This window comes from Pseudophryne corroboree, chromosome 2 (genome assembly GCF_028390025.1).
Source record: "Pseudophryne corroboree isolate aPseCor3 chromosome 2, aPseCor3.hap2, whole genome shotgun sequence".
NCBI lineage: Eukaryota > Metazoa > Chordata > Amphibia > Anura > Myobatrachidae > Pseudophryne > Pseudophryne corroboree.
In genome coordinates, this window is record NC_086445.1 from 1,028,863,842 (window position 1) to 1,028,883,987 (window position 20,146).

At 48.5% G+C, this 20,146-nt stretch overlaps 1 protein-coding gene across 1 annotated transcript in view; it reads left to right on the forward strand.

Moving 5' to 3' along the window:
- Nucleotides 1–576: 576 nt before the first annotated feature.
- Nucleotides 577–20,146, forward strand: part of IGSF11 (immunoglobulin superfamily member 11) — a 423,226-nt gene continuing 403,656 nt past the window's right edge. Inside the window, exon 1 of the mRNA XM_063956773.1 lies at nt 577–1,017. Coding sequence (XP_063812843.1) covers nt 963–1,017 — 55 coding nt within the window. The 5' untranslated portion in view covers nt 577–962. The remainder of the gene's footprint in view (nt 1,018–20,146) is intronic.

Here is a 20,146-nt window from a genome sequence, read left to right on the forward strand (position 1 = left end):
CATACATTGATGAGACTATATGCATCCTCCTATACATTATACAGATGATATGCACCTTTCCATACATTGATGAGACACTATGCATCCTCCTATACATTATACAGATGATATGCACCTTTCCATACATTGATGAGACTATATGCATCCTCCTATACATTATATAGATGATATGCACCTTTCCATACATTGATGAGACTATATGCGTCCTCCTATACATTATACACATGATATGCACCTTTCCATACATTGATGAGACTATATGCATCCTCCTATACATTATATAGATGATATGCACCTTTCCATACATTGATGAGACTATATGCATCCTCCTATACATTATATAGATGATATGCACCTTTCCATACATTGATGAGACTATATGCATCCTCCTATACATTATACACATGATATGCACCTTTCCATACATTGATGAGACTATATAGGGGCTTCTATAGGTCCTGCCATAGCACCCGGTGACCCGGTACACAGTCCCGGCGCTGGAGCCTCATGTCAGGTCCCCGCCGGTACATAGAGCCCCGGTGTTGGAGCCCAGGTGCTGGAGGAGTCCCGGCAGCAGCCGCCGCACTGTCATCAGGCCCGGTCCCGTTGCCGCATCTCCCCCCCCGGGCCGCAGTGCCCTCACAGGCCGGTAGGGGGCGGCCGGGCACCGGCGGAGGCGGCGTCCTCGGGTTGCCCGGAGACCGCTCCGTCTATGGAGAGGGAGGAACACGTGCGGCTGCCGGGCGGACACTCCGGAGACAGCGGCGGCCGGGCAGCGTGCGGACCAGTCCCGGCATCCGGCAGCGGGGGCCCCGGGGCTCTGACACCCTCCACACTCCGCTCACCCGGACTGTGCGCACCCTCCCCCGGGCACCGCTGCTGCAGGATTATCTCACCCGGGCGTCAGGCAGCAGTGGGGTCACCTCACCCTGTGGATATAGGAGACTGGAGCCCCCTGCAGGATGAGGAGTGCGGGCTGCTGGGGCATCTGGCTGCTGCTGCCACTGGGGCTGAGGGGTAAGTGCCCCTGTATGGGGTAATAACTGCTGGGGCTGAGGGGTAAATATGCATTTGGTTATAACTGCTGGGGCTGAGGGGTAAGTGCCCCCTGCATTGGGTAATAACTGCTTGGGGGCTAAATCTATGAGGTGATAACTGCTGGGGCTGAGGGGTAAGTGTCCCCTGCATGAGGTAATAACTGCTGGGGCTGAGGGGTAAATATGCATTGGGTAATAACTGCTTGGGCTGAGGGGTAAGTGCCTCCTGCATTGGGTAATAACTGCTGGGGCTGAGGGGTAAATATGCAAGGTGTAATAACTGCTGGGGCTGAAGGGTAAGTGCCCCCTGCACGAGGTAATAACTGCTGGGAGTAAGTCTATGGAGGGGATAATAATGACTGCTGGGGCTGAGGGGTAAGTGTCCCTTGCATGGGGCAATAACTGCTGGGGCTGAGGTTAAGTCTATGTATGGGATCAAAATAACTCATGGGGTTGAGGGGTAAATGCCTGCATGGGGTAATAATGACTGCTGGGGCTGAGGGTTAGTCTATGCATGGGGTAATAACTTCTGAAGCTGAGGGGTAGCTATGCAAGGGGGTAATAATAAAAACTGCTTGGGCTGAGAGGTATGTGTCTGCATGGGGTAATAATTATTGCTGGGGCTGAGGGGTAACTCTGTGCATGGGGTAATAATAACTGCTGGGGCTGAGGGGTAAGTCTATGCATGGGGTAATAATAACTGCTGGGGTTGAGGGGTAAGTCTATGCTTGGGGTAATGATAACTGCTGGGGCTGAGGGGTAAGTCTGTGCATGGGGTAATAACTGCTGGGGCTGAGGGGTAAGTCTATGCTTGGTGTAATAACTGCTGGGGCTGAGGGGTAACTCTGTGCATGGGGTAATAACTGCTGGTGTGGGGGTGCCACATTGTACAGTGTCCTTGGTATCACATATAGGGGTGGGCAGTAATTTATACCCCCAATGCCATGCACACCCCTGGGGGTGACCCCTGCACTGCAGCGATTGGGGCGTATTGTCATAGTGTCCTATGTTCTCTATATCTGGAATGTCAGCGTCTGTAGCTTCTGTACGGATATTGTCTTCAGCTGCAGCCTATGAAATATCTGTACCTACTGTTGTATATGGGTGTGTATATATAAATACAGTATATATAATGTATATGGTTGTGTATATATAGATACAGTATATATAATGTTGTATATGGGTGTGTATATATAGATACAGTATATATAATGTATATGGGTGTGTCTATACAGTACATGTAATATTGTATATGGGTGTGTGTGTATATATAGATACTGTGTATATATAATGTATATGGGTGTGTGTACTGTATGTAGATACAGTATATATAATGTTGTATATGGGTGTGTGTGTATATAGATACAGTATATATAATGTTGGATATGGGTGTGTGTGTATATAGATACAGTATATATAATGTTGGATATGGGTGTGTATATAGATACAGTATTTATAATGTATATGGGTGTGTATATAGATACAGTATATATAATGTATATGGGTGTGTGTATAGATACAGTATATAGAATGTTGTATATGGGTGTGTATATAGATACAGTATATATAATGTATATGCGTGTGTGTATAGATACAGTATATAGAATGTTGTATATGGGTGTGTGTATATATAGATACAGTATATACTGCTGACACGGTGTATATACAGGAATGTGCCACATGTTCGGATGTCCCTGCGTGCAGTGATCAGTAGCTCTCATGGGCTGCAGGTGACAGTGACGCTGCGTATAACAGAGGGCTCTCTGGGTGCACCCGGCTGCACCATGGGGGGTTTGGTTGTGATTTGCAGTGCTGGTGCCAGTTATAAGACCCTCAAAGACCTGCGCCAAGCCCGGCATCACTGCTGTGTAAGGGTGTAATGGGTACATTGGCACCACGTTCCTTGTATTGGTTACTGGTGGGCCGGTGGTACTGTGGAGCCTTGTGTGGGGGTCAGGATGACCCATGAGTGTATCTGTAGTGTGTAAATGCCGGGGCCGGTGACTGTACGTAACTGGGGGCTCTCTATACTGCGCACTGCGTCTACATTCCGCCAGCGTTAGGAACTGCGGGTACTGTATATTGGATTATTGTGTGACCTTAGCAATGATGGCTTACCCTGGGAAGTATCACGGTCAGCGCTGGACTCCATACATCGCCAGACACTAGGGGAAAGGCGATCTATCGGTGTGTGCTCGGATGTGCCCCAACCATTCGTGTATCATCTCTTACCAAACTTGAAGGCCTTGTGTCACGCCATGGGGTGTATTGTATGTAGCAAAGGGTGACGTTGCCCATCTCTCTCTCTCGCCAGAGATTTCATTAGGCTGGGACTTGTAGTACTGTCGCAGCTGCCCGCATCTGCTATATAGTATAGCATGTGAGCTGGCTGTAGTCCCACATGGAAGGTCGTAGGTTATCTACTTTGTATTATATCTAGAGGTAGAGAGCCGCATGTTCCAATATCTACTATACTAAATATTTGTGAATGCTGGGGCTTGTGGTTCCACAGCAGCCAGAGAACTGCTTGTTCCCACCTCTTTTATGAAAGATATAATGCTGCTGGAACTTATGGTTCTACAACAGCCCGAGAGTGCATGTTCCCACCTCTTCTGTAGAATGTGTTCATGCTGGGACTTGTGGTTCTTCAGCAGCCAAACAGCTCCATGTTCTAATATCTACTGTACTAAATATGTGCATGCTGGGGCTTGTGGTTCCACAGCAGCCAGAAAACTGCTTGTTCCCATCTCTATTATAGAAGATATGATGCTGCTGGAGCTGGAACTTGTGGTTCTACAACAGCCCGAGAGTGCATGTTCCCACCTCTTCTGTAGAATACGTGTTCATGCTGGGACTTGTGGTTCTTCAGCAGCCAAAGAGCCGCATGTTCCCACCTCTGCTGTAAAATATGTGTGTAATCTGCACCTTGTGGTTCTACCACAGCTTACCTTCCTGAACGTCAGACAGTTAAAGGCCTTAAGCTATAACTCGTTAAACATTTACTGACCTGAATTGTCAGATGTACAAAAAAAATATATCTATGTGTCTTGTCCTAGCTGGGAAAATGACATTCAGTCAGTGGAGCGCTCCCACTCTAAAGACCAGTCGTTATAATTTTCCAATTCCCCGTCCTCCCATTACCGTCCTCTCCTCCTCACCTGCCGTTTCTGGGGAGCGATAAGTCATAATAGAATAATTTAGCACCACAATCTGTTATACCTGCCATGATTTAAGAGGCACGGAGCCCTCGGGGGGCACTTTTCTCCCGCCATGACTGTGGTGCTTTTCTTAATTGGTTTGGTAATTTAAGAGTGTACTCAGTAATGAGTTATGTGGTTAAGGACCATTTAAGATAGTGACACCTACTCGATAAGAGCTTAGAACCAGCTTGGCTCGATGCAAATGAGACAGCGTAGATCTTAGTCAGCACAGCAGCCGGGGGGCCGGAGGCAAAGGGTTAACGTGCCGGCTTAATTAGCCGGAATGGAATATAGCTTGTGGCCAGAGGAGGTGGGGGACATGTGATAAGGCCGTCACGGGGAAGCCTGGTGACTAATGGTGAGTACAGGGCGCCGCTATTAGGTTTTATTGTGTTTAATGTACATAGGGCACTAGTTACTTCAGTACAGTATAATATGCAGCACTGCGGTGTCTGTAATTGCAAGGAGGGCTTCCAGCTGAGATATTGGAAGGCCCAGGTTAGGACAATCTACACCTCTCCCCAGGTCCTGGCTTTTACAGACTTTGTGAAATGTTAAATTGGCCTTTTAGCGCAGCGGTATGTTTCAGGGACTTGCTCCAAAAAGGCGGCCACACGTTTCCGGTCCTGGAGAAGCGTCGGATCACGGGGGTGAGGTCAGAATGGCAGTGTGAGGTTTTCACACAAGCCAGTAGTTTCTGCAGCCTCTGGCTATTTATTTTCTCTCTTCTTGTTGATGTAACGTACATATTTAATATCTAAATAAAGGGATAAATGTATAGACTCTGCGTAGTTTCTGTAACGATGCTATATGTCTGCTTGTGTAGCTCACCTTTTAGTACAGTTCCATTGTTTGCTTTCTCTTCCCCAGAGTGCCCTTGTCTTCTCTTAGACCTCTTCAGTCAATGTAGTTGGTGCGTGACAACCCTTCAACAATGAGATACATTGGGGGCTATGCTCTAAAGCAGTATGTGTGATGTAAGAGTGTGTGGGTATGACATCATCCCAGGCTATAAAAGGGTGTGGTACAAATGTCGCCATTAAAAATGTCGCCATGGTCTGAATGTTGACATTGGGGGTCATTCCGAGTTGATCGCTAGCTGAAAATGTTCGCTGCGCAGCGATGAGGCAACAAAACGGCACTTTTGCGCATGCGGTGCAATGCGCACACGCGACGTACTTTCACAACGGCTGAAGTAGTTTCACACAAGGTCTAGCGATGCTTTTCAGTCGCACTGCTGGCCGCAGAGTGATTGACAGGAAGGGGGTGTTTCTGGGTGTCAACTGACTGTTTTCAGGGAGTGTTCGAAAAAACGCAGGCGTGCCAGGAAAAACGCAGGCGTGGCTGGGAGAACGCAGGGCGTGTTCGTGACGTCAAATCTGGAACTGAACAGTCTGAAGTGACTCCAAGCGCTGAGTAGGTCTGGAGCTGCTCTAAACCTGCACAATATTTTTTTGTAGCCGCTCTGCGATCCTTTCGTTCACACTTCTGCTAAGCTAAAATACACTCCCAGTGGGCGGCGGCATAGTGTTTACACGGCTGCTAAAAACTGCTAGCGAGCGATCAACTCGGACTAACCCCCCATTGTGCGTGTCGTCTACTATTAAAACCCTAACCCAGAGGTTCTCGAACGCGGTCCTCAGGGCACCTAAACGGTCCAGGTTTTACGTTTGTCCATGCTTGGCCACAGGTGACCTAATTAGCACTGCAGTCAATTTGAATTAACCATTTGTGCTGAGCCATGGACATACCTAAAACCTGGGGGGTGATTCAGATCTAATCGCTTTGCTGTCCTGCGATCAGATAGTTGTCACCTCCAGGGGAGTGTAAATTCACCGTGCAAGTGTGCGATCCCATGTGTTCTCCGAGGTGTAAAATTCCAGTGTGTGCAGTGTGTGCGCAGCCCAGGACTTACTCCTCCAGTGCGATGAGAACAGCCTGATCGGGGCCGGAGCTGACGTCACACACCCTCCCTGATAACACTTGGGAACGCCTGCGATTTCCCTGACACTCCCAATAAACTGTCAGTTACCACCCACAAACGGCCTCTTCCTGTCAGTCACCTTGCGAACGCCCGTGCGAATGACATTTTTTCGCACCATTCTTTTGCTGACTGCAATGCCCGTTGTTGTTGGCCGACGCGCGCCTGCGCATTGTGGGGTATGCGCGGTCTATTGCTGAATGCCTGCTGTGCAAAAACGCACAGCAACGATCAGGTCTGAATCACCCCTTTGGACCGCTGGGGTGCCTTGAGGACCGCGTTTGAGAACCTCTGACCTAAAGTAATGTTTAGCCCATACAGTACATTCCCCTAGGCTCGGCTCAGCAATTAAATATATAGGATTAGTAGCCCTGTAATCTGTCCAGGACTGGAAACTGTCCTGGGTGGGGGCTCCTTGCACGTGTTTGCTTCCAAAATTAGTCCACCCAAACAATATGGAAACTTTACCCCAGCTATGAGAACAGCAGGGGTCCGATTTCTCAAGTTACCGACCCCTCCATTATGTTATTTGTACGAGGGTCTATTTGCTAATGTAACATGTAGGGGAATAGATTTTTCTGAGGGCGCCGTAATATTGCTCTATTGTCCAATTCCTGGTGTATCAAGCAGCGGATCAATACACTTTATTACCATTGTTTAACCACTAGTTCTCTCCGATTTGTTTGCCTTAAGGGTTCTAGCTGCCTCTTTGTCTAACTTTCCAATATAAAACAAAATCGCTTAATGCCGCAATTGATCAAGAAAATACACGGGCCGGGTGGAGTAACGGTTAAGTTGCTGCTTGGCCGGGATTTGAGCTTTCAGTTCCACTGCTAAATAAAATACAAATGTTTAAATAAGCAAAAAACATTCAGCGAAAGGTAGAATAAGTGTGATGGCAGTACTAGTGCCACCGCTATACTATATAAATGCCATCGCCGGTGGAACTTAGCGTTGGCACAGTTGACTGATGGAAAGGGAGAGACACAGATCCAGTTTTCAGTCTGCCGCCTCTTTATCATGAGCTGACAGCGGGAAGGGTGTGGTGTGAAAAGTCAACATTCAGAATGTAGCCGTGGATGGGAGGTCGACATGTCAAATGTTGTCATTGCTGGAATTTTGACGTTTAGACCGTGTCGGCATGTCGACCATGTGGTTTTCCAAAGTGGTCCTCGGTAACCCTCTCCATAGCCTATCCCTAACCCTAAAATCAGTAGTCTCCATCTCTAAGGTGAGCGGCCCACCGTCGGAGCCCCGCACCCATGCAGCTGTAATGCCGTGATTTGCGGGTCTGTGTGAAGGGGCAAAAATAACACAATTCTACAAAATTGCATCATGCTAGCCCCACCCCCTCACCATAGGCCAACAAATCACGGCATTATGGGCGTTAGGGGGTGGGGCCTAGGGCAAAAAAATGCCTGCCCCATCGGCAACTTGCTGTTTGTTGCATCAGACACTGTGTATGTCTAGATATAGATAGAGTTATACCAGGCAGGGGCGTAACCATACCATAACTTTGTGGGCCACATGGCAAAATTCTGAAAGCCCCCCCCCCCCCCCCCCCTCATTGGCACCAAGAGAAAAAAAAACACATTTGCCCTCAAATGCATGTAACCCCTGGTTAGGTAACTGTACTAAATTGGTGTTATGTGTATTTTCTGTTATTAGCCTTCATTCATTATTTATTGTGTAGGTCAGGTTAGTGTTTAAACCTGTTTTCCCATACTGCATGACTTTCCAACAGATCCCAACTACGGACATTTTTCTTTAGTCTCCCCCCTCCCTTCCCTTCTCCTAACCCTCTGGGGTTGCCGCCATGGCTAGTCTTCTGGGGTTGTCGGCTACGGCTACCCCTCGGGGGTTTGCGGCTATGGCTAGTCTTCTGGGGTTGTCGGCTACGGCTACCCCTCGGGGGTTTGCGGCTATGGCTAGTCTTCTGGGGTTGTCAGCTACGGCTAACCCTCGGGGGTTGCCACTATGGCTAGTCTTCTGGGGTTGGCGGCTACAGCTAAACCTCGGGGGTTGGCGGCAATGGCTAGTCTTCTGGAGTTGTTGGCTACGGCTGACCCTCAGGGTTTGCCACTATGGCTAGTCTTCTGGAGTTGTCGGCTCCAGCTAACCCTCGGGGGTTGGCGGCAATGGCTAACCACTCCCCTAGTGCCTAACCCTAACCCCCCTGGGCACTGCTCTGAGGATATCATTACCGCAGGGTCTCTGTTAGTAAAAGAGTGAGCAGCACAGCAGCTCCGTGCCAGGACCACTATAACAGCTCCTACACCTGTTTGCTGCACCCACCGCCCCCCACAGACACACACTCGGGAACATAGAACAAGAAATAGTCCTGCGCACTTTTCTAAAGGTATTGTAAGTCTAGATCATATATATCCAAACAAAGTTTATGTGCAAAAAGAGGGAAAAAAACCGTAGTGTATACCAGTATTTTATTAATTAAAAAAGCTGTAACAAAGTGCTAAATGGCATGCGTACCAGATAAAACCTTCTGTGGAAGGCACATCACAAGGTGTATAGGTTTTTTTTTTGGTTCAAGACACCTTGAAAAAGATCTGATGCGAGGTTGAAACGCATTGGTCTTGTTTTGCTGCTGCTGTTTGTGACCAGAAGGAGGTACAGCTTAGTGGGGGGAGCCTGTGATGTGCCTTCCATAGAAGGTTTTATCTGGTACGCATGCCATTTGGCACTTTGTTACAGCTTTTTTAATTAATAAAATACTTGTATACACTGTTTTTTCCCCCCTCTTTTTTTCACATAAACATTCCTGCAAGAGATTGAGAAAAATGGAGGTGGATTGAGAACCGGGTATATACTGTTTCCGATCTGAAGGAATCCGGAGAATGTTATGGTTGGAATGAACAAGGATGAAAACCTTTGATTGCATGGTTCAAGAACATTGAACAGGTTTTTCCAAGGGATCTATTTTCCTATTTTCACTATTTGACTTTGTTTGGGTATATATGATCTAGACCAGGGGTGGCCAACTAGTCCGAGTCAAAGAGCCCAGAATTGTCTCCAAGAAAGCTGAAGAGCCGGTATCATGCGCACGCCCTAGGTGCGCATGCAAAAGTTGGCGTGGTCTAGCTGGCACAAGGTCACGCCCCATCCCCAGCTCTCGGAAAACTCCACTCCTTCCCCCCAGTTCTCAGACCGCACCTCTCTCCTCTTTCCCCCCCCATCCCCAGCTCTCAGACAGCACCTCTCTCCTCTTCCCCCCCCGTCCCCAGCTCTCAGACAGCACCTCTCTCCTCTCCCCCCCCCCCCCCCTCCGCTCTTAGACAGCGCCTCTGTCCTCTCCCCCCCCCCCCCCCCCCCTTCCCCACCACCGGCTCTTAGACAGCGCCTCTCCAGCTCAAAACAAAGGGCCCCCATCCTGCACCTCTTGTTGGTCACATAATAGGGCAGGGCAGAGCACCACGCGCTCACTTACCATGCCCTGTCGATCGTTCTCCTTTCTCTGGGCATTCGCTGTCTGCTGACATCCGTCCTCCTCGCGGCTCCGCCTCTCAAGCGCTGTGCGGCTGTGACATCATGAAGTCACTTTGCACGCACAGAGCGGAGATGAGCTGAGATACACATGAAGCCTCCTCTGAACTTCTGAACGTCAGTCAGAGGAGGCTTCATGTGTGTAATGCTGAGCAGTGGCAGCCAGGGAGCCGGGAGCCGCATTAACACAAAGAAAGAGCCGCGGATTGGCCACCCCTGATATAGACTTACAATACCTTTAGAAAAGTGCGCAGGACTCTATTTCTTGTTCTGTGTTCAATTATTTGTGGTCGGGTGAGATCCACGTTTGATTCCTGCAGCCGTTTCGCTAACAAGGCGCGCAAATTTGTTTACATTTTTTTCCTACACACTTGTGAACAGTTGTCCGCCCACCTCCTGGTCACATCCTCACCCAGGACTGGCACTTACCGAGAGCAGACTGCGCCTCATGCTTAGCGCCAGAGTAGTGTGTTCATTAACCCAGTGTAACACTTTCCCCCCCGGATCCAGCGCCCGGAGGAGGGGGGGGGGGGGATTGAGGCAGCAGCAGTCTCCCAGCACATAGTGTAAGGGCCACACAGGCCTGGGGAATTAATGGCTGGTAATCACTCCTGGGCCTCCAGCCACCCTGGTAGTTCCCAATCCCTGCGTGATTGGGTGAAGGGTGGGAGCGGCGGGCCCTGGAGGCAGCCCGGGCCCCATAGCAGCCGCACCCTTTGCACCCACGTAAATTACGCCTCTGAATCCAGGATACCTATAATTTACACAGGTTCTATGGCTGATAAAAAAAAATACAGGCATGGATTGAGGCTGCCACAGAACCTGTGTAATTCATAGGTTTCCTGGATTAAAGCGATTTTATGGCAAGTATATATTTATATATTCAGAGAGTGCAGACGCCTCAGCAATATAGGTTAGGGGTGCTCGGTCATAAAGGGGGGATTGCAATTGAATGCAATGTTGTTTAGCGCTGGAAGTGAGTGGCCGGAGCTATTCAATTGACCACATCGCTCCTGGTACTTCGGTCAGGAGATGCAGTCTTCTGCGTATAATGCTCAGTGGCGGCAAACTGCATTTTGGAATAGTACCGGGCAAGGTGCCGTTGGCGCACGCAGTTAGCCCGCAACTAGCATCGTGGCACTAGTTAAATCGGATTTCCGCTGGTATGGCCTTAATATCGTTTTGCCAGATTTCTTTCTTTTTCTTGGGTACGATGCAGATTAGCTCTGTGCACTGGTTACAGAGATATACATGGATCTGATCGTCATTAATACAGCGTTTACACAAAGAGGCAATGTAAGTGGGAGTCTTTATTTACTGCGATATTAAGACTTGTATATTGATAATTAGACACTGAGGTTATTTCCCTATAAAGATGAATCACTTTGGTAATCTGTATTGGTGTAGCCGCTCAGAACACCTCCCTCCCGGTAAGATCACAAAGCCGGACCGTAATGGGGACATTATGTACTCATAAAAGCTATTACGGTAATGCCCCAAAATGATCTTGTTATACAAAAAGATGGATGAATGTATCACCGTGCTGGGAACATATCGGTCCCTGACCCCTGGCACTACGTCTGTTTATTTGGTACGTCTATTTATTTGGGGGTCAGGGGGGAGAGAAGCGATGAAAGCTCTCTCCCGTTTCCATGCATCCGGCTGACAAATTATCCGACATTACCTAATTAAGCAGCCACTTACGCCCCGTCCTTAGAGAGCAATAGTTCCTTCACAATTTATGGCAGCTCTATGCTTTTTTACAAGGCGCTGATAACTTTCAGAAAAGCATTTTAATCTGCGCTCATTATCACAAAGCTATTATTTTGCCTTTGGAAGCCCTTTTATTAGATTTCCTCTAATAAGCAGCTCTGGCTCTCTCTGCCGCGGCGACCTTTCCCAGCCCACGGAGGGTGGGTCCCGCGTCATTGATGCTCTGTCAGGTCTTTCTTAAAAGGTTGTTTTATTTTTATGTTGTATGTTCTGCGTTTGTCTTGCTTAAACCCCCGGCTGTAGATCTGTGACTGCATTGTGCATGCGGCATTGTTCCAACAGGGCCTCTATGCTAGGAGAGTTATCGCTGCAGCTGAACAATTGGAGTATTTTAAATGAGAAGAGCAGACGACGAGAACTGGATACATTTTTTATTTTTTCATCATCCCCTGAAAATCTGTACAGTTTTCAAGTCCTCTTTTCTAAAAAGCTCGTAAATGGGTTAAATGACGTGGGACGTGTATGGTGAGGTGTTGTACTCCTGACCTTGCAGATGGAGCTGACAGTGTTTTTTCCGAACTTGTAGAAAAACACTGAAAAATCACTTTACAGTCATTTTCCTGGACGCCAGAAATACTTTAGAGACTGACACCTTTTCACTGCATCCAATACTTTGCTTATTGCCACTAAAAAAACCTTCTGATACTGTTGTGCTATCGTATACCCCTTTCACTGCTGCAATAACCGGCTTTTGGCCGTTCGATCTAGGTCACGGTGCAGTCTGACCCTGTTATGCCACATACCACCGGATTGGCTGCCTGCAGTAGTGCTCGGAGATGACATCCTCTCCAAGCATCCACTGTAAAGCCTTATAGATCCGGTCACCGAAATACCCAGATCCGGTGTATACGGCTGGACCTGGGAATATCCCGGATCTAGCCATCGGTGTAAAAGTGGTCTGAGCCGGTTCGGACCCGGGATTTTGATATGAAAGGGGTATTTGCAATTTTTGGGGTTTTCATGGTGATTTTCTCACTCTTTCACACTTTTCCCAGGTCACGCGCTGTAAACTTAACGTGCAACGATCATCGCGAATTGCTGATTACAATTGAATGACGAGAATCGCGGGAGCGCGTTTCATTACAATTAGTCATAATGTGCGTGATTTGTATGGTGCAAGTTTGCAGAATTTTAACGGCCCCATAGCCACCAACTATGTGTAATACTGCCGGCGTATTATCTTGTCCTTCTTCCCCAGCTAATACGCTCTGCGTGCTGATGCGCCACTGAGGGTAGTATTATTTATATACAGTATAACAGTATTTATATAGATGGGATGAATAGAACTTAAAGTGAATTATATCTGTACTTTCATGATGTGTGCAAATACTGTCAGTACAAACACCAGCTCCCCTGCCGCCACCGTACTGTAATCTGTCCATAGCCGCTGCCTGGCTGGGCTGGATGGTATTTCCTCTGTTTACAGGGCAGGTTTTCTAGCTCTGGGTCAGGTAGCTGTTGTTGGGAATGGCAATTCATTGTGTCACAGCGCTTTCAATGCTAATGTATTATTGCCGGCCGTACTGGTATTCTCGGTAGATATATGCTCAGCAGCTACAGTACAGTGATGGCTCGAGGGTAAATGCTTGGACTTTGTAAAGTACCGGCTGACCTGTATATAGGAATGGTGCTGTCCTTTGTTCCCCACATTCAATCTGTCTTGAAATCATGTTACATGCGTCTAAAAAACATATCCAGAATGCGACCATACCTTTCACAAGACACTGCTAACACTCTAATCCACGCTCTCATTATCTCCCGCATTGATTATTGCAATAGTCTCCTTACTAGTCTTACCGAGACTCTCACCACTACAAGCCATTCTGAATGCAGCTGCGAGGCTATTATTCCTCGCTAGACGTTTATCGTCTGCGGATCCGATCTGTCAGTCCCTCCATTGGTTACCTGTATTCTACCGCATTCAATATAAAATACTTTTACTCACACACAAGGCCATTAACCAAACTACACCAATGTACATCACTTCACTAATCTCAAGATATCTTTCCAACCCGGCCGCTTCGCTCTGTACAAGATCTGCGTCTCTCATTCACACTTTTCTCTGACGTCCTAGTGGATGCTGGGAACTCCGTAAGGACCATGGGGAATAGCGGCTCCGCAGGAGACTGGGCACAAAAGTAAAAGCTTTAGGACTACCTGGTGTGCACTGGCTCCTCCCCCTATGACCCTCCTCCAAGCCCCAGTTAGATTTTTGTGCCCGAACGAGAAGGGTGCACACTAGGTGGCTCTCCTGAGCTGCTTAGTGAAAAAGTTTAAGTATAGGTTTTTTATTTTCAGTGAGTCCTGCTGGCAACAGGTTCACTGCACCGAGGGACTAAGGGAAGAAGAAGCGAACTCACCTGCGTGCAGAGTGGATTGGGCTTCTTAGGCTACTGGACATTAGCTCCAGAGGGACGATCACAGGCCCAGCCATGGATGGGTCCCAGAGCCGCGCCGCCGGCCCCCTTACAGAGCCAGAAGACTGAAGAGGTCCGGGAAATCGGCGGCAGAAGACGTCCTGTCTTCAATAAGGTAGCGCACAGCACCGCAGCTGTGCGCCATTGCTCTCAGCACACTTCACACTCCGGTCACTGAGGGTGCAGGGCGCTGGGGGGGGGCGCCCTGAGACGCAATAAAAACACCTTAGATGGCAAAAAATACATCACATATAGCTCCTGGGCTATATGGATGCATTTAACCCCTGCCAGTTTTTCCTTAAAAAAGCGGGAGAAAGGCCGCCGAGAAGGGGGCGGAGCCTATCTCAGCACACAAGCGCCATTTTCCCTCACAGCTCCGTTGGAGGGAAGCTCCCTGGCTCTCCCCTGCAGTCCTGCACTACAGAAACAGGGTAAAACAAGAGAGGGGGGGGCACTAATTTGGCAGATTAATCAATACAGCAGCTATATAAGGGAAAAACACTTATATAAGGTTATCCCTGTATATATATAGCGCTCTGGTGTGTGCTGGCAAACTCTCCCTCTGTCTCCCCAAAGGGCTAGTGGGGTCCTGTCCTCTATCAGAGCATTCCCTGTGTGTGTGCTGTGTGTCGGTACGTTGTGTCGACATGTATGAGGAGGAAAATGGTATGGAGGCGGAGCAATTGCCTGTAATAGTGATGTCACCCCCTAGGGAGTCGACACCTGACTAGATGGTCTTATGGAAGGAATTACGTGATAGCGTCAGCACTTTACAAAAGACTGTTGACGACATGAGACAGCCGGCAAATCAGTTAGTATCTGTCCAGGCGTCTCAAACACCGTCAGGGGCTCTAAAGCGCCCGTTACCTCAGATGGTCGACACAGACCCAGACACGGACACTGACTCCAGTGTCGACGGTGAGGAAACAAACGTATTTTCCAGTAGGGCCACACGTTACATGATCACGGCAATGAAGGAGGTTTTGAACATTTCTGATACTACAAGTACCACAAAAAAGGGTATTATGTGGGGTGTGAAAAAACTACCCGTAGTTTTTCCTGAATCAGATGAATTAAATGAGGTGTGTGATGAAGCGTGGGTTTCCCCCGATAAAAAACTGCTAATTTCTAAAAAATTATTGGCATTATACCCTTTCCCGCCAGAGGTTAGGGCGCGTTGGGAAACACCCCCTAGAGTAGATAAGGCGCTCACACGCTTATCAAAACAAGTGGCGTTACCGTCTCCTGATACGGCCGCCCTCAAGGAGCCAGCTGATAGGAAGCTGGAAAATATCCTAAAAAGTATATACACACATACTGGTGTTATACTGCGACCAGCAATCGCCTCAGCCTGGATGTGCAGTGCTGGGGTGACTTGGTCGGATTCCCTGACTGAAAATATTGATACCCTGGACAGGGACAGTATATTATTGACTATAGAGCATTTAAAGGATGCATTTCTATATATGCGAGATGCACAGAGGGATATTTGCACTCTGGCATCAAGAGTAAGTGCGCTGTCCATTTCTGCCAGAAGAGGGTTATGGACGCGACAGTGGTCAGGTGATGCGGATTCCAAACGGCATATGGAAGTATTGCCGTATAAAGGGGAGGAGTTATTTGGGGTCGGTCTATCGGACCTGGTGGCCACGGCAACGGCTGGGAAATCCACCTTTTTACCCCAGGTCACCTCATAGCAGAAAAAGACACCGTCTTTTCAGGCTCAGTCCTTTCGTCCCCATAAGGGCAAGAGGGCAAAAGGCCACTCATATCTGCCCCGGGGCAGAGGAAGGGGAAAAAGACTGCAGCAGGCAGCCTCTTCCCAGGAACAGAAGCCCTCCCCCGCTTCTGCCAAGTCCTCAGCATGACGCTGGGGCCTTACAAGCGGACTCAGGCACTCGCAAGTGGACCCCTGGATCCTGCAGGTAGTATCTCAGGGGTACAAATTGGAATTCGAGACGTCTCCCCCTCGCCGGTTCCTGAAGTCTGCTTTACCAACGTCTCCCTCCGACAGGGAGGCGGTATTGGAAGCCATTCACAAGCTGTATTCCCAGCAGGTGATAATCAAGGTACCCCTCCTACAACAGGGAAAGGGGTATTATTCCACGCTGTTTGTGGTACCGAAGCCGGACGGCTCGGTAAGACCTATTTTAAATCTGAAATCCTTGAACACTTACATACAAAGGTTCAAATTCAAGATGGAGTCACTCAGAGCAGTGATAGCGAACCTGGAAGAAGGGGACTATATGGTGTCTCTGGACATCAAGGATGCTTACCTCCATGTCCCAAATTTGCCCTTCTCACCAAGGGTACCTCAGGTTTGTGGTACAGAACTGTCACTATCAGTTTCAGACGCTGCCGTTTGGATTGTCCACGGCACCCCGGGTCTTTACCAAGGTAATGGCCGAAATGATGATTCTTCTTCGAAGAAAAGGCGTCTTAATTATCCCTTACTTGGACGATCTCCTGATAAGGGCAAGGTCCAGGGAACAGTTAGAGGTCGGAGTAGCACTATCTCAAGTAGTACTACGACAGCACGGGTGGATTCTAAATATTCCAAAATCGCAGCTGATTCCGACGACACGTCTGCTGTTCCTAGGGATGATTCTGGACACAGTCCAGAAAAAGGTGTTTCTCCCGGAGGAGAAAGCCAGGGAGTTATCCGAGCTAGTCAGGAACCTCCTAAAACCAGGCCAAGTGTCAGTGCATCAATGCACAAGGGTCCTGGGAAAAATGGTGGCTTCTTACGAAGCGATTCCATTCGGCAGATTCCACGCAAGAACTTTTCAGTGGGATCTGCTGGACAAATGGTCCGGATCGCATCTTCAGATGCATCAGCGGATAACCCTGTCTCCAAGGACAAGGGTGTCTCTCCTGTGGTGATTGCAGAGTGCTCATCTTCTAGAGGGCCGCAGATTCGGCATTCAGGACTGGGTCCTGGTGACCACGGATGCCAGCCTGAGAGGCTGGGGAGCAGTCACACAGGGAAGAAATTTCCAGGGCTTGTGGTCAAGCATGGAAACGTCATTTCACATAAATATCCTGGAACTAAGGGCCATTTACAATGCCCTAAGTCAAGCAAGGCCTCTGCTTCAGGGTCAGCCGGTGTTGATCCAGTCGGACAACATCACGGCAGTCGCCCACGTAAACAGACAGGGCGGCACAAGAAGCAGGAGGGCAATGGCAGAAGTTGCAAGGATTCTTCGCTGGGCGGAAAATCATGTGATAGCACTGTCAGCAGTGTTCATTCCGGGAGTGGACAACTGGGAAGCAGACTTCCTCAGCAGACACGACCTCCACCCGGGGGAGTGGGGACTTCACCCAGAAGTCTTCCACATGATTGTGAACCGTTGGGAAAAACCAAAGGTGGACATGATGGCGTCCCGCCTCAACAAAAAACTAGACAGATATTGCGCCAGGTCAAGGGACCCTCAGGCAATAGCTGTGGACGCTCTGGTAACACCGTGGGTGTACCAGTCAGTGTATGTGTTCCCTCCTCTGCCTCTCATACCCAAGGTACTGAGAATCATAAGAAGGAGAGGAGTAAGGACTATACTCGTGGCTCCGGATTGGCCAAGAAGGACTTGGTACCCGGAACTTCAAGAGATGCTCACGGAGGACCCGTGGCCTCTACCTCTAAGAAAGGACCTGCTCCAGCAGGGACCCTGTCTGTTCCAAGACTTACCGCGGCTGCGTTTGACGGCATGGCGGTTGAACGCCGGATCCTGAAGGAAAAAGGCATTCCGGATGAAGTCATCCCTACCCTGATCAAAGCCAGGAAGGATGTAACCGTGCAACATTATCACCGTATTTAGCATAAATATGTTGCGTGGTGTGAGGCCAGGAAGGCCCCTACAGAGGAATTTTAACTGGGTCGTTTCCTGCATTTCCTGCAAACAGGACTGTCTATGGGCCTAAAATTAGGGTCCATTAAGGTTCAAATTTCGGCCCTGTCGATTTTCTTCCAGAAAGAACTGGCTTCAGTTCCTGAAGTTCAGACGTTTGTCAAGGGGGTACTGCATATACAGCCTCCTTTTGTGCCTCCAGTGGCACCTTGGGATCTCAATGTAGTTTTGGGGTTCCTCAAATCACAATGGTTTGAACCACTCACCACTGTGGACTTAAAATATCTCACATGGAAAGTGGTAATGCTGTTAGCCCTGGCTTCAGCCAGGCGTGTCTCAGAATTGGCGGCTTTATCCTATAAAAGCCCTTATCTAATTTTTCATACGGACAGGGCAGAATTGAGGACTCGTCCTCAATTTCTCCCTAAGGTGGTTTCAGCGTTTCACTTGAACCAGCCTATTGTGGTACCTGCGGCTACTAGGGACTTGGAGGACTACAAGTTGCTGGACGTAGTCAGGGCCCTGAAAATATATGTTTCCAGGACGGCTGGAGTCAGAAAATCTGACTCGCTGTTTATCCTGTATGCACCCAACAAGCTGGGTGCTCCTGCTTCTAAGCAGACTATTGCTCGTTGGATTTGTAGTACAATTCAGCTTGCACATTCTGTGGCAGGCCTGCCACAGCCAAAATCTGTAAAAGCCCATTCCACAAGAAAAGTGGGCTCATCTTGGGCGGCTGCCCGAGGGGTCTCGGCTTTACAACTTTGCCGAGCAGCTACTTGGTCAGGGGCAAACACGTTTGCTAAATTCTACAAATTTGATACCCTGGCTGAGGAGGACCTGGAGTTCTCTCATTCGGTGCTGCAGAGTCATCCGCACTCTCCCGCCCGTTTGGGAGCTTTGGTATAATCCCCATGGTCCTTACGGAGTTCCCAGCATCCACTAGGACGTCAGAGAAAATAAGAATTTACTTACCGATAATTCTATTTCTCGTAGTCCGTAGTGGATGCTGGGCGCCCATCCCAAGTGCGGATTGTCTGCAATACTTGTACATAGTTATTGTTACAAAAATCGGGTTATTATTGTTGTGAGCCATCTTTTCAGAGGCTCCTCTGTTATCATGCTGTTAACTGGGTTCAGATCACAGGTTGTACGGTGTGATTGGTGTGGCTGGTATGAGTCTTACCCGGGATTCAAGATCCTTCCTTATTGTGTACGCTCGTCCGGGCACAGTATCCTAACTGAGGCTTGGAGGAGGGTCATAGGGGGAAGAGCCAGTGCACACCAGGTAGTCCTAAAGCTTTTACTTTTGTGCCCAGTCTCCTGCGGAGCCGCTATTCCCCATGGTCCTTACGGAGTTCCCAGCATCCACTACGGACTACGAGAAATAGAATTATCGGTAAGTAAATTCTTATTATTACTTGCTTCCATGCACGATTACAGGACTTTCTTCAGGCTGCACCCACTCTTTGGAATGCCCTCCCACGCACAATAAGACTCTCCTCTAGTCTCCAAACCTCCAAGTGTTCCCTCAAATCTCCCCTCTTCAGGCAGCTTATCACATTCCAGAACCGCTCACTCAACCTTCAGAGCTCTCCTATCCAATTATATCACCACTGTACAGTCCACACATATCCTCACATATATTCTCTTCCTTCACTCTCCCATCCTCCTGACCCCAGACCAACATCGCTGGGTGACCTTATCATACAGCCCACCTTTGCAATCTGGTGGGCCATTATGCAATAGAGAACACCTATCCTTGTGTATCAATGTTTATTTCCCTATAGAGTGTAAGCTTGTGAGCAGGGCCCTCCTACTTCTATGTCTGTCTGTTATTACCCAGTCTTGTTTTATCATTGTTGTTTGCAATTGCTTTGTTTTATGTTATTACTGTTTCCAATTGTAAACCGTTAATAAATAAATAAAGATGTTTAGTTGTAGGCTACAATGTGTTCATTTGCTGTGAAACTCAATAGTTACATTTACAGGCTGTGATAAAAGAGCTAGCTCTCCATCCAGTGCTGCAATTGGAGATATGTGACCAGCGTTGTAATGATGCCTTGACCTGCATTGGACCTCATTACAAGGTGGACGTAAATGCAAGTGACTTACCCCCCCCCCCCATTTGCCATTCTTTTACCCTGGTGACATAGACTCCGTCTACACCCACGAGCAGTTGACATAGTGCAGTAGGTACATGTTGATGCAGCAGAGGCTTTCCAAGATGGCAGACATGTTGCCCGGTGGTGGTTTGTGGGGAGGGGTGCTGACAGGTTATGGGGGATATTCAATTTGCCCCGAAGAGACATTGGGAGTAAAACCCCCCGACGTTTCTGCGGTCTGGCTATTCGATTAGCTCGTCCGGTAAAACATGCTTTTACACCCGTAAACA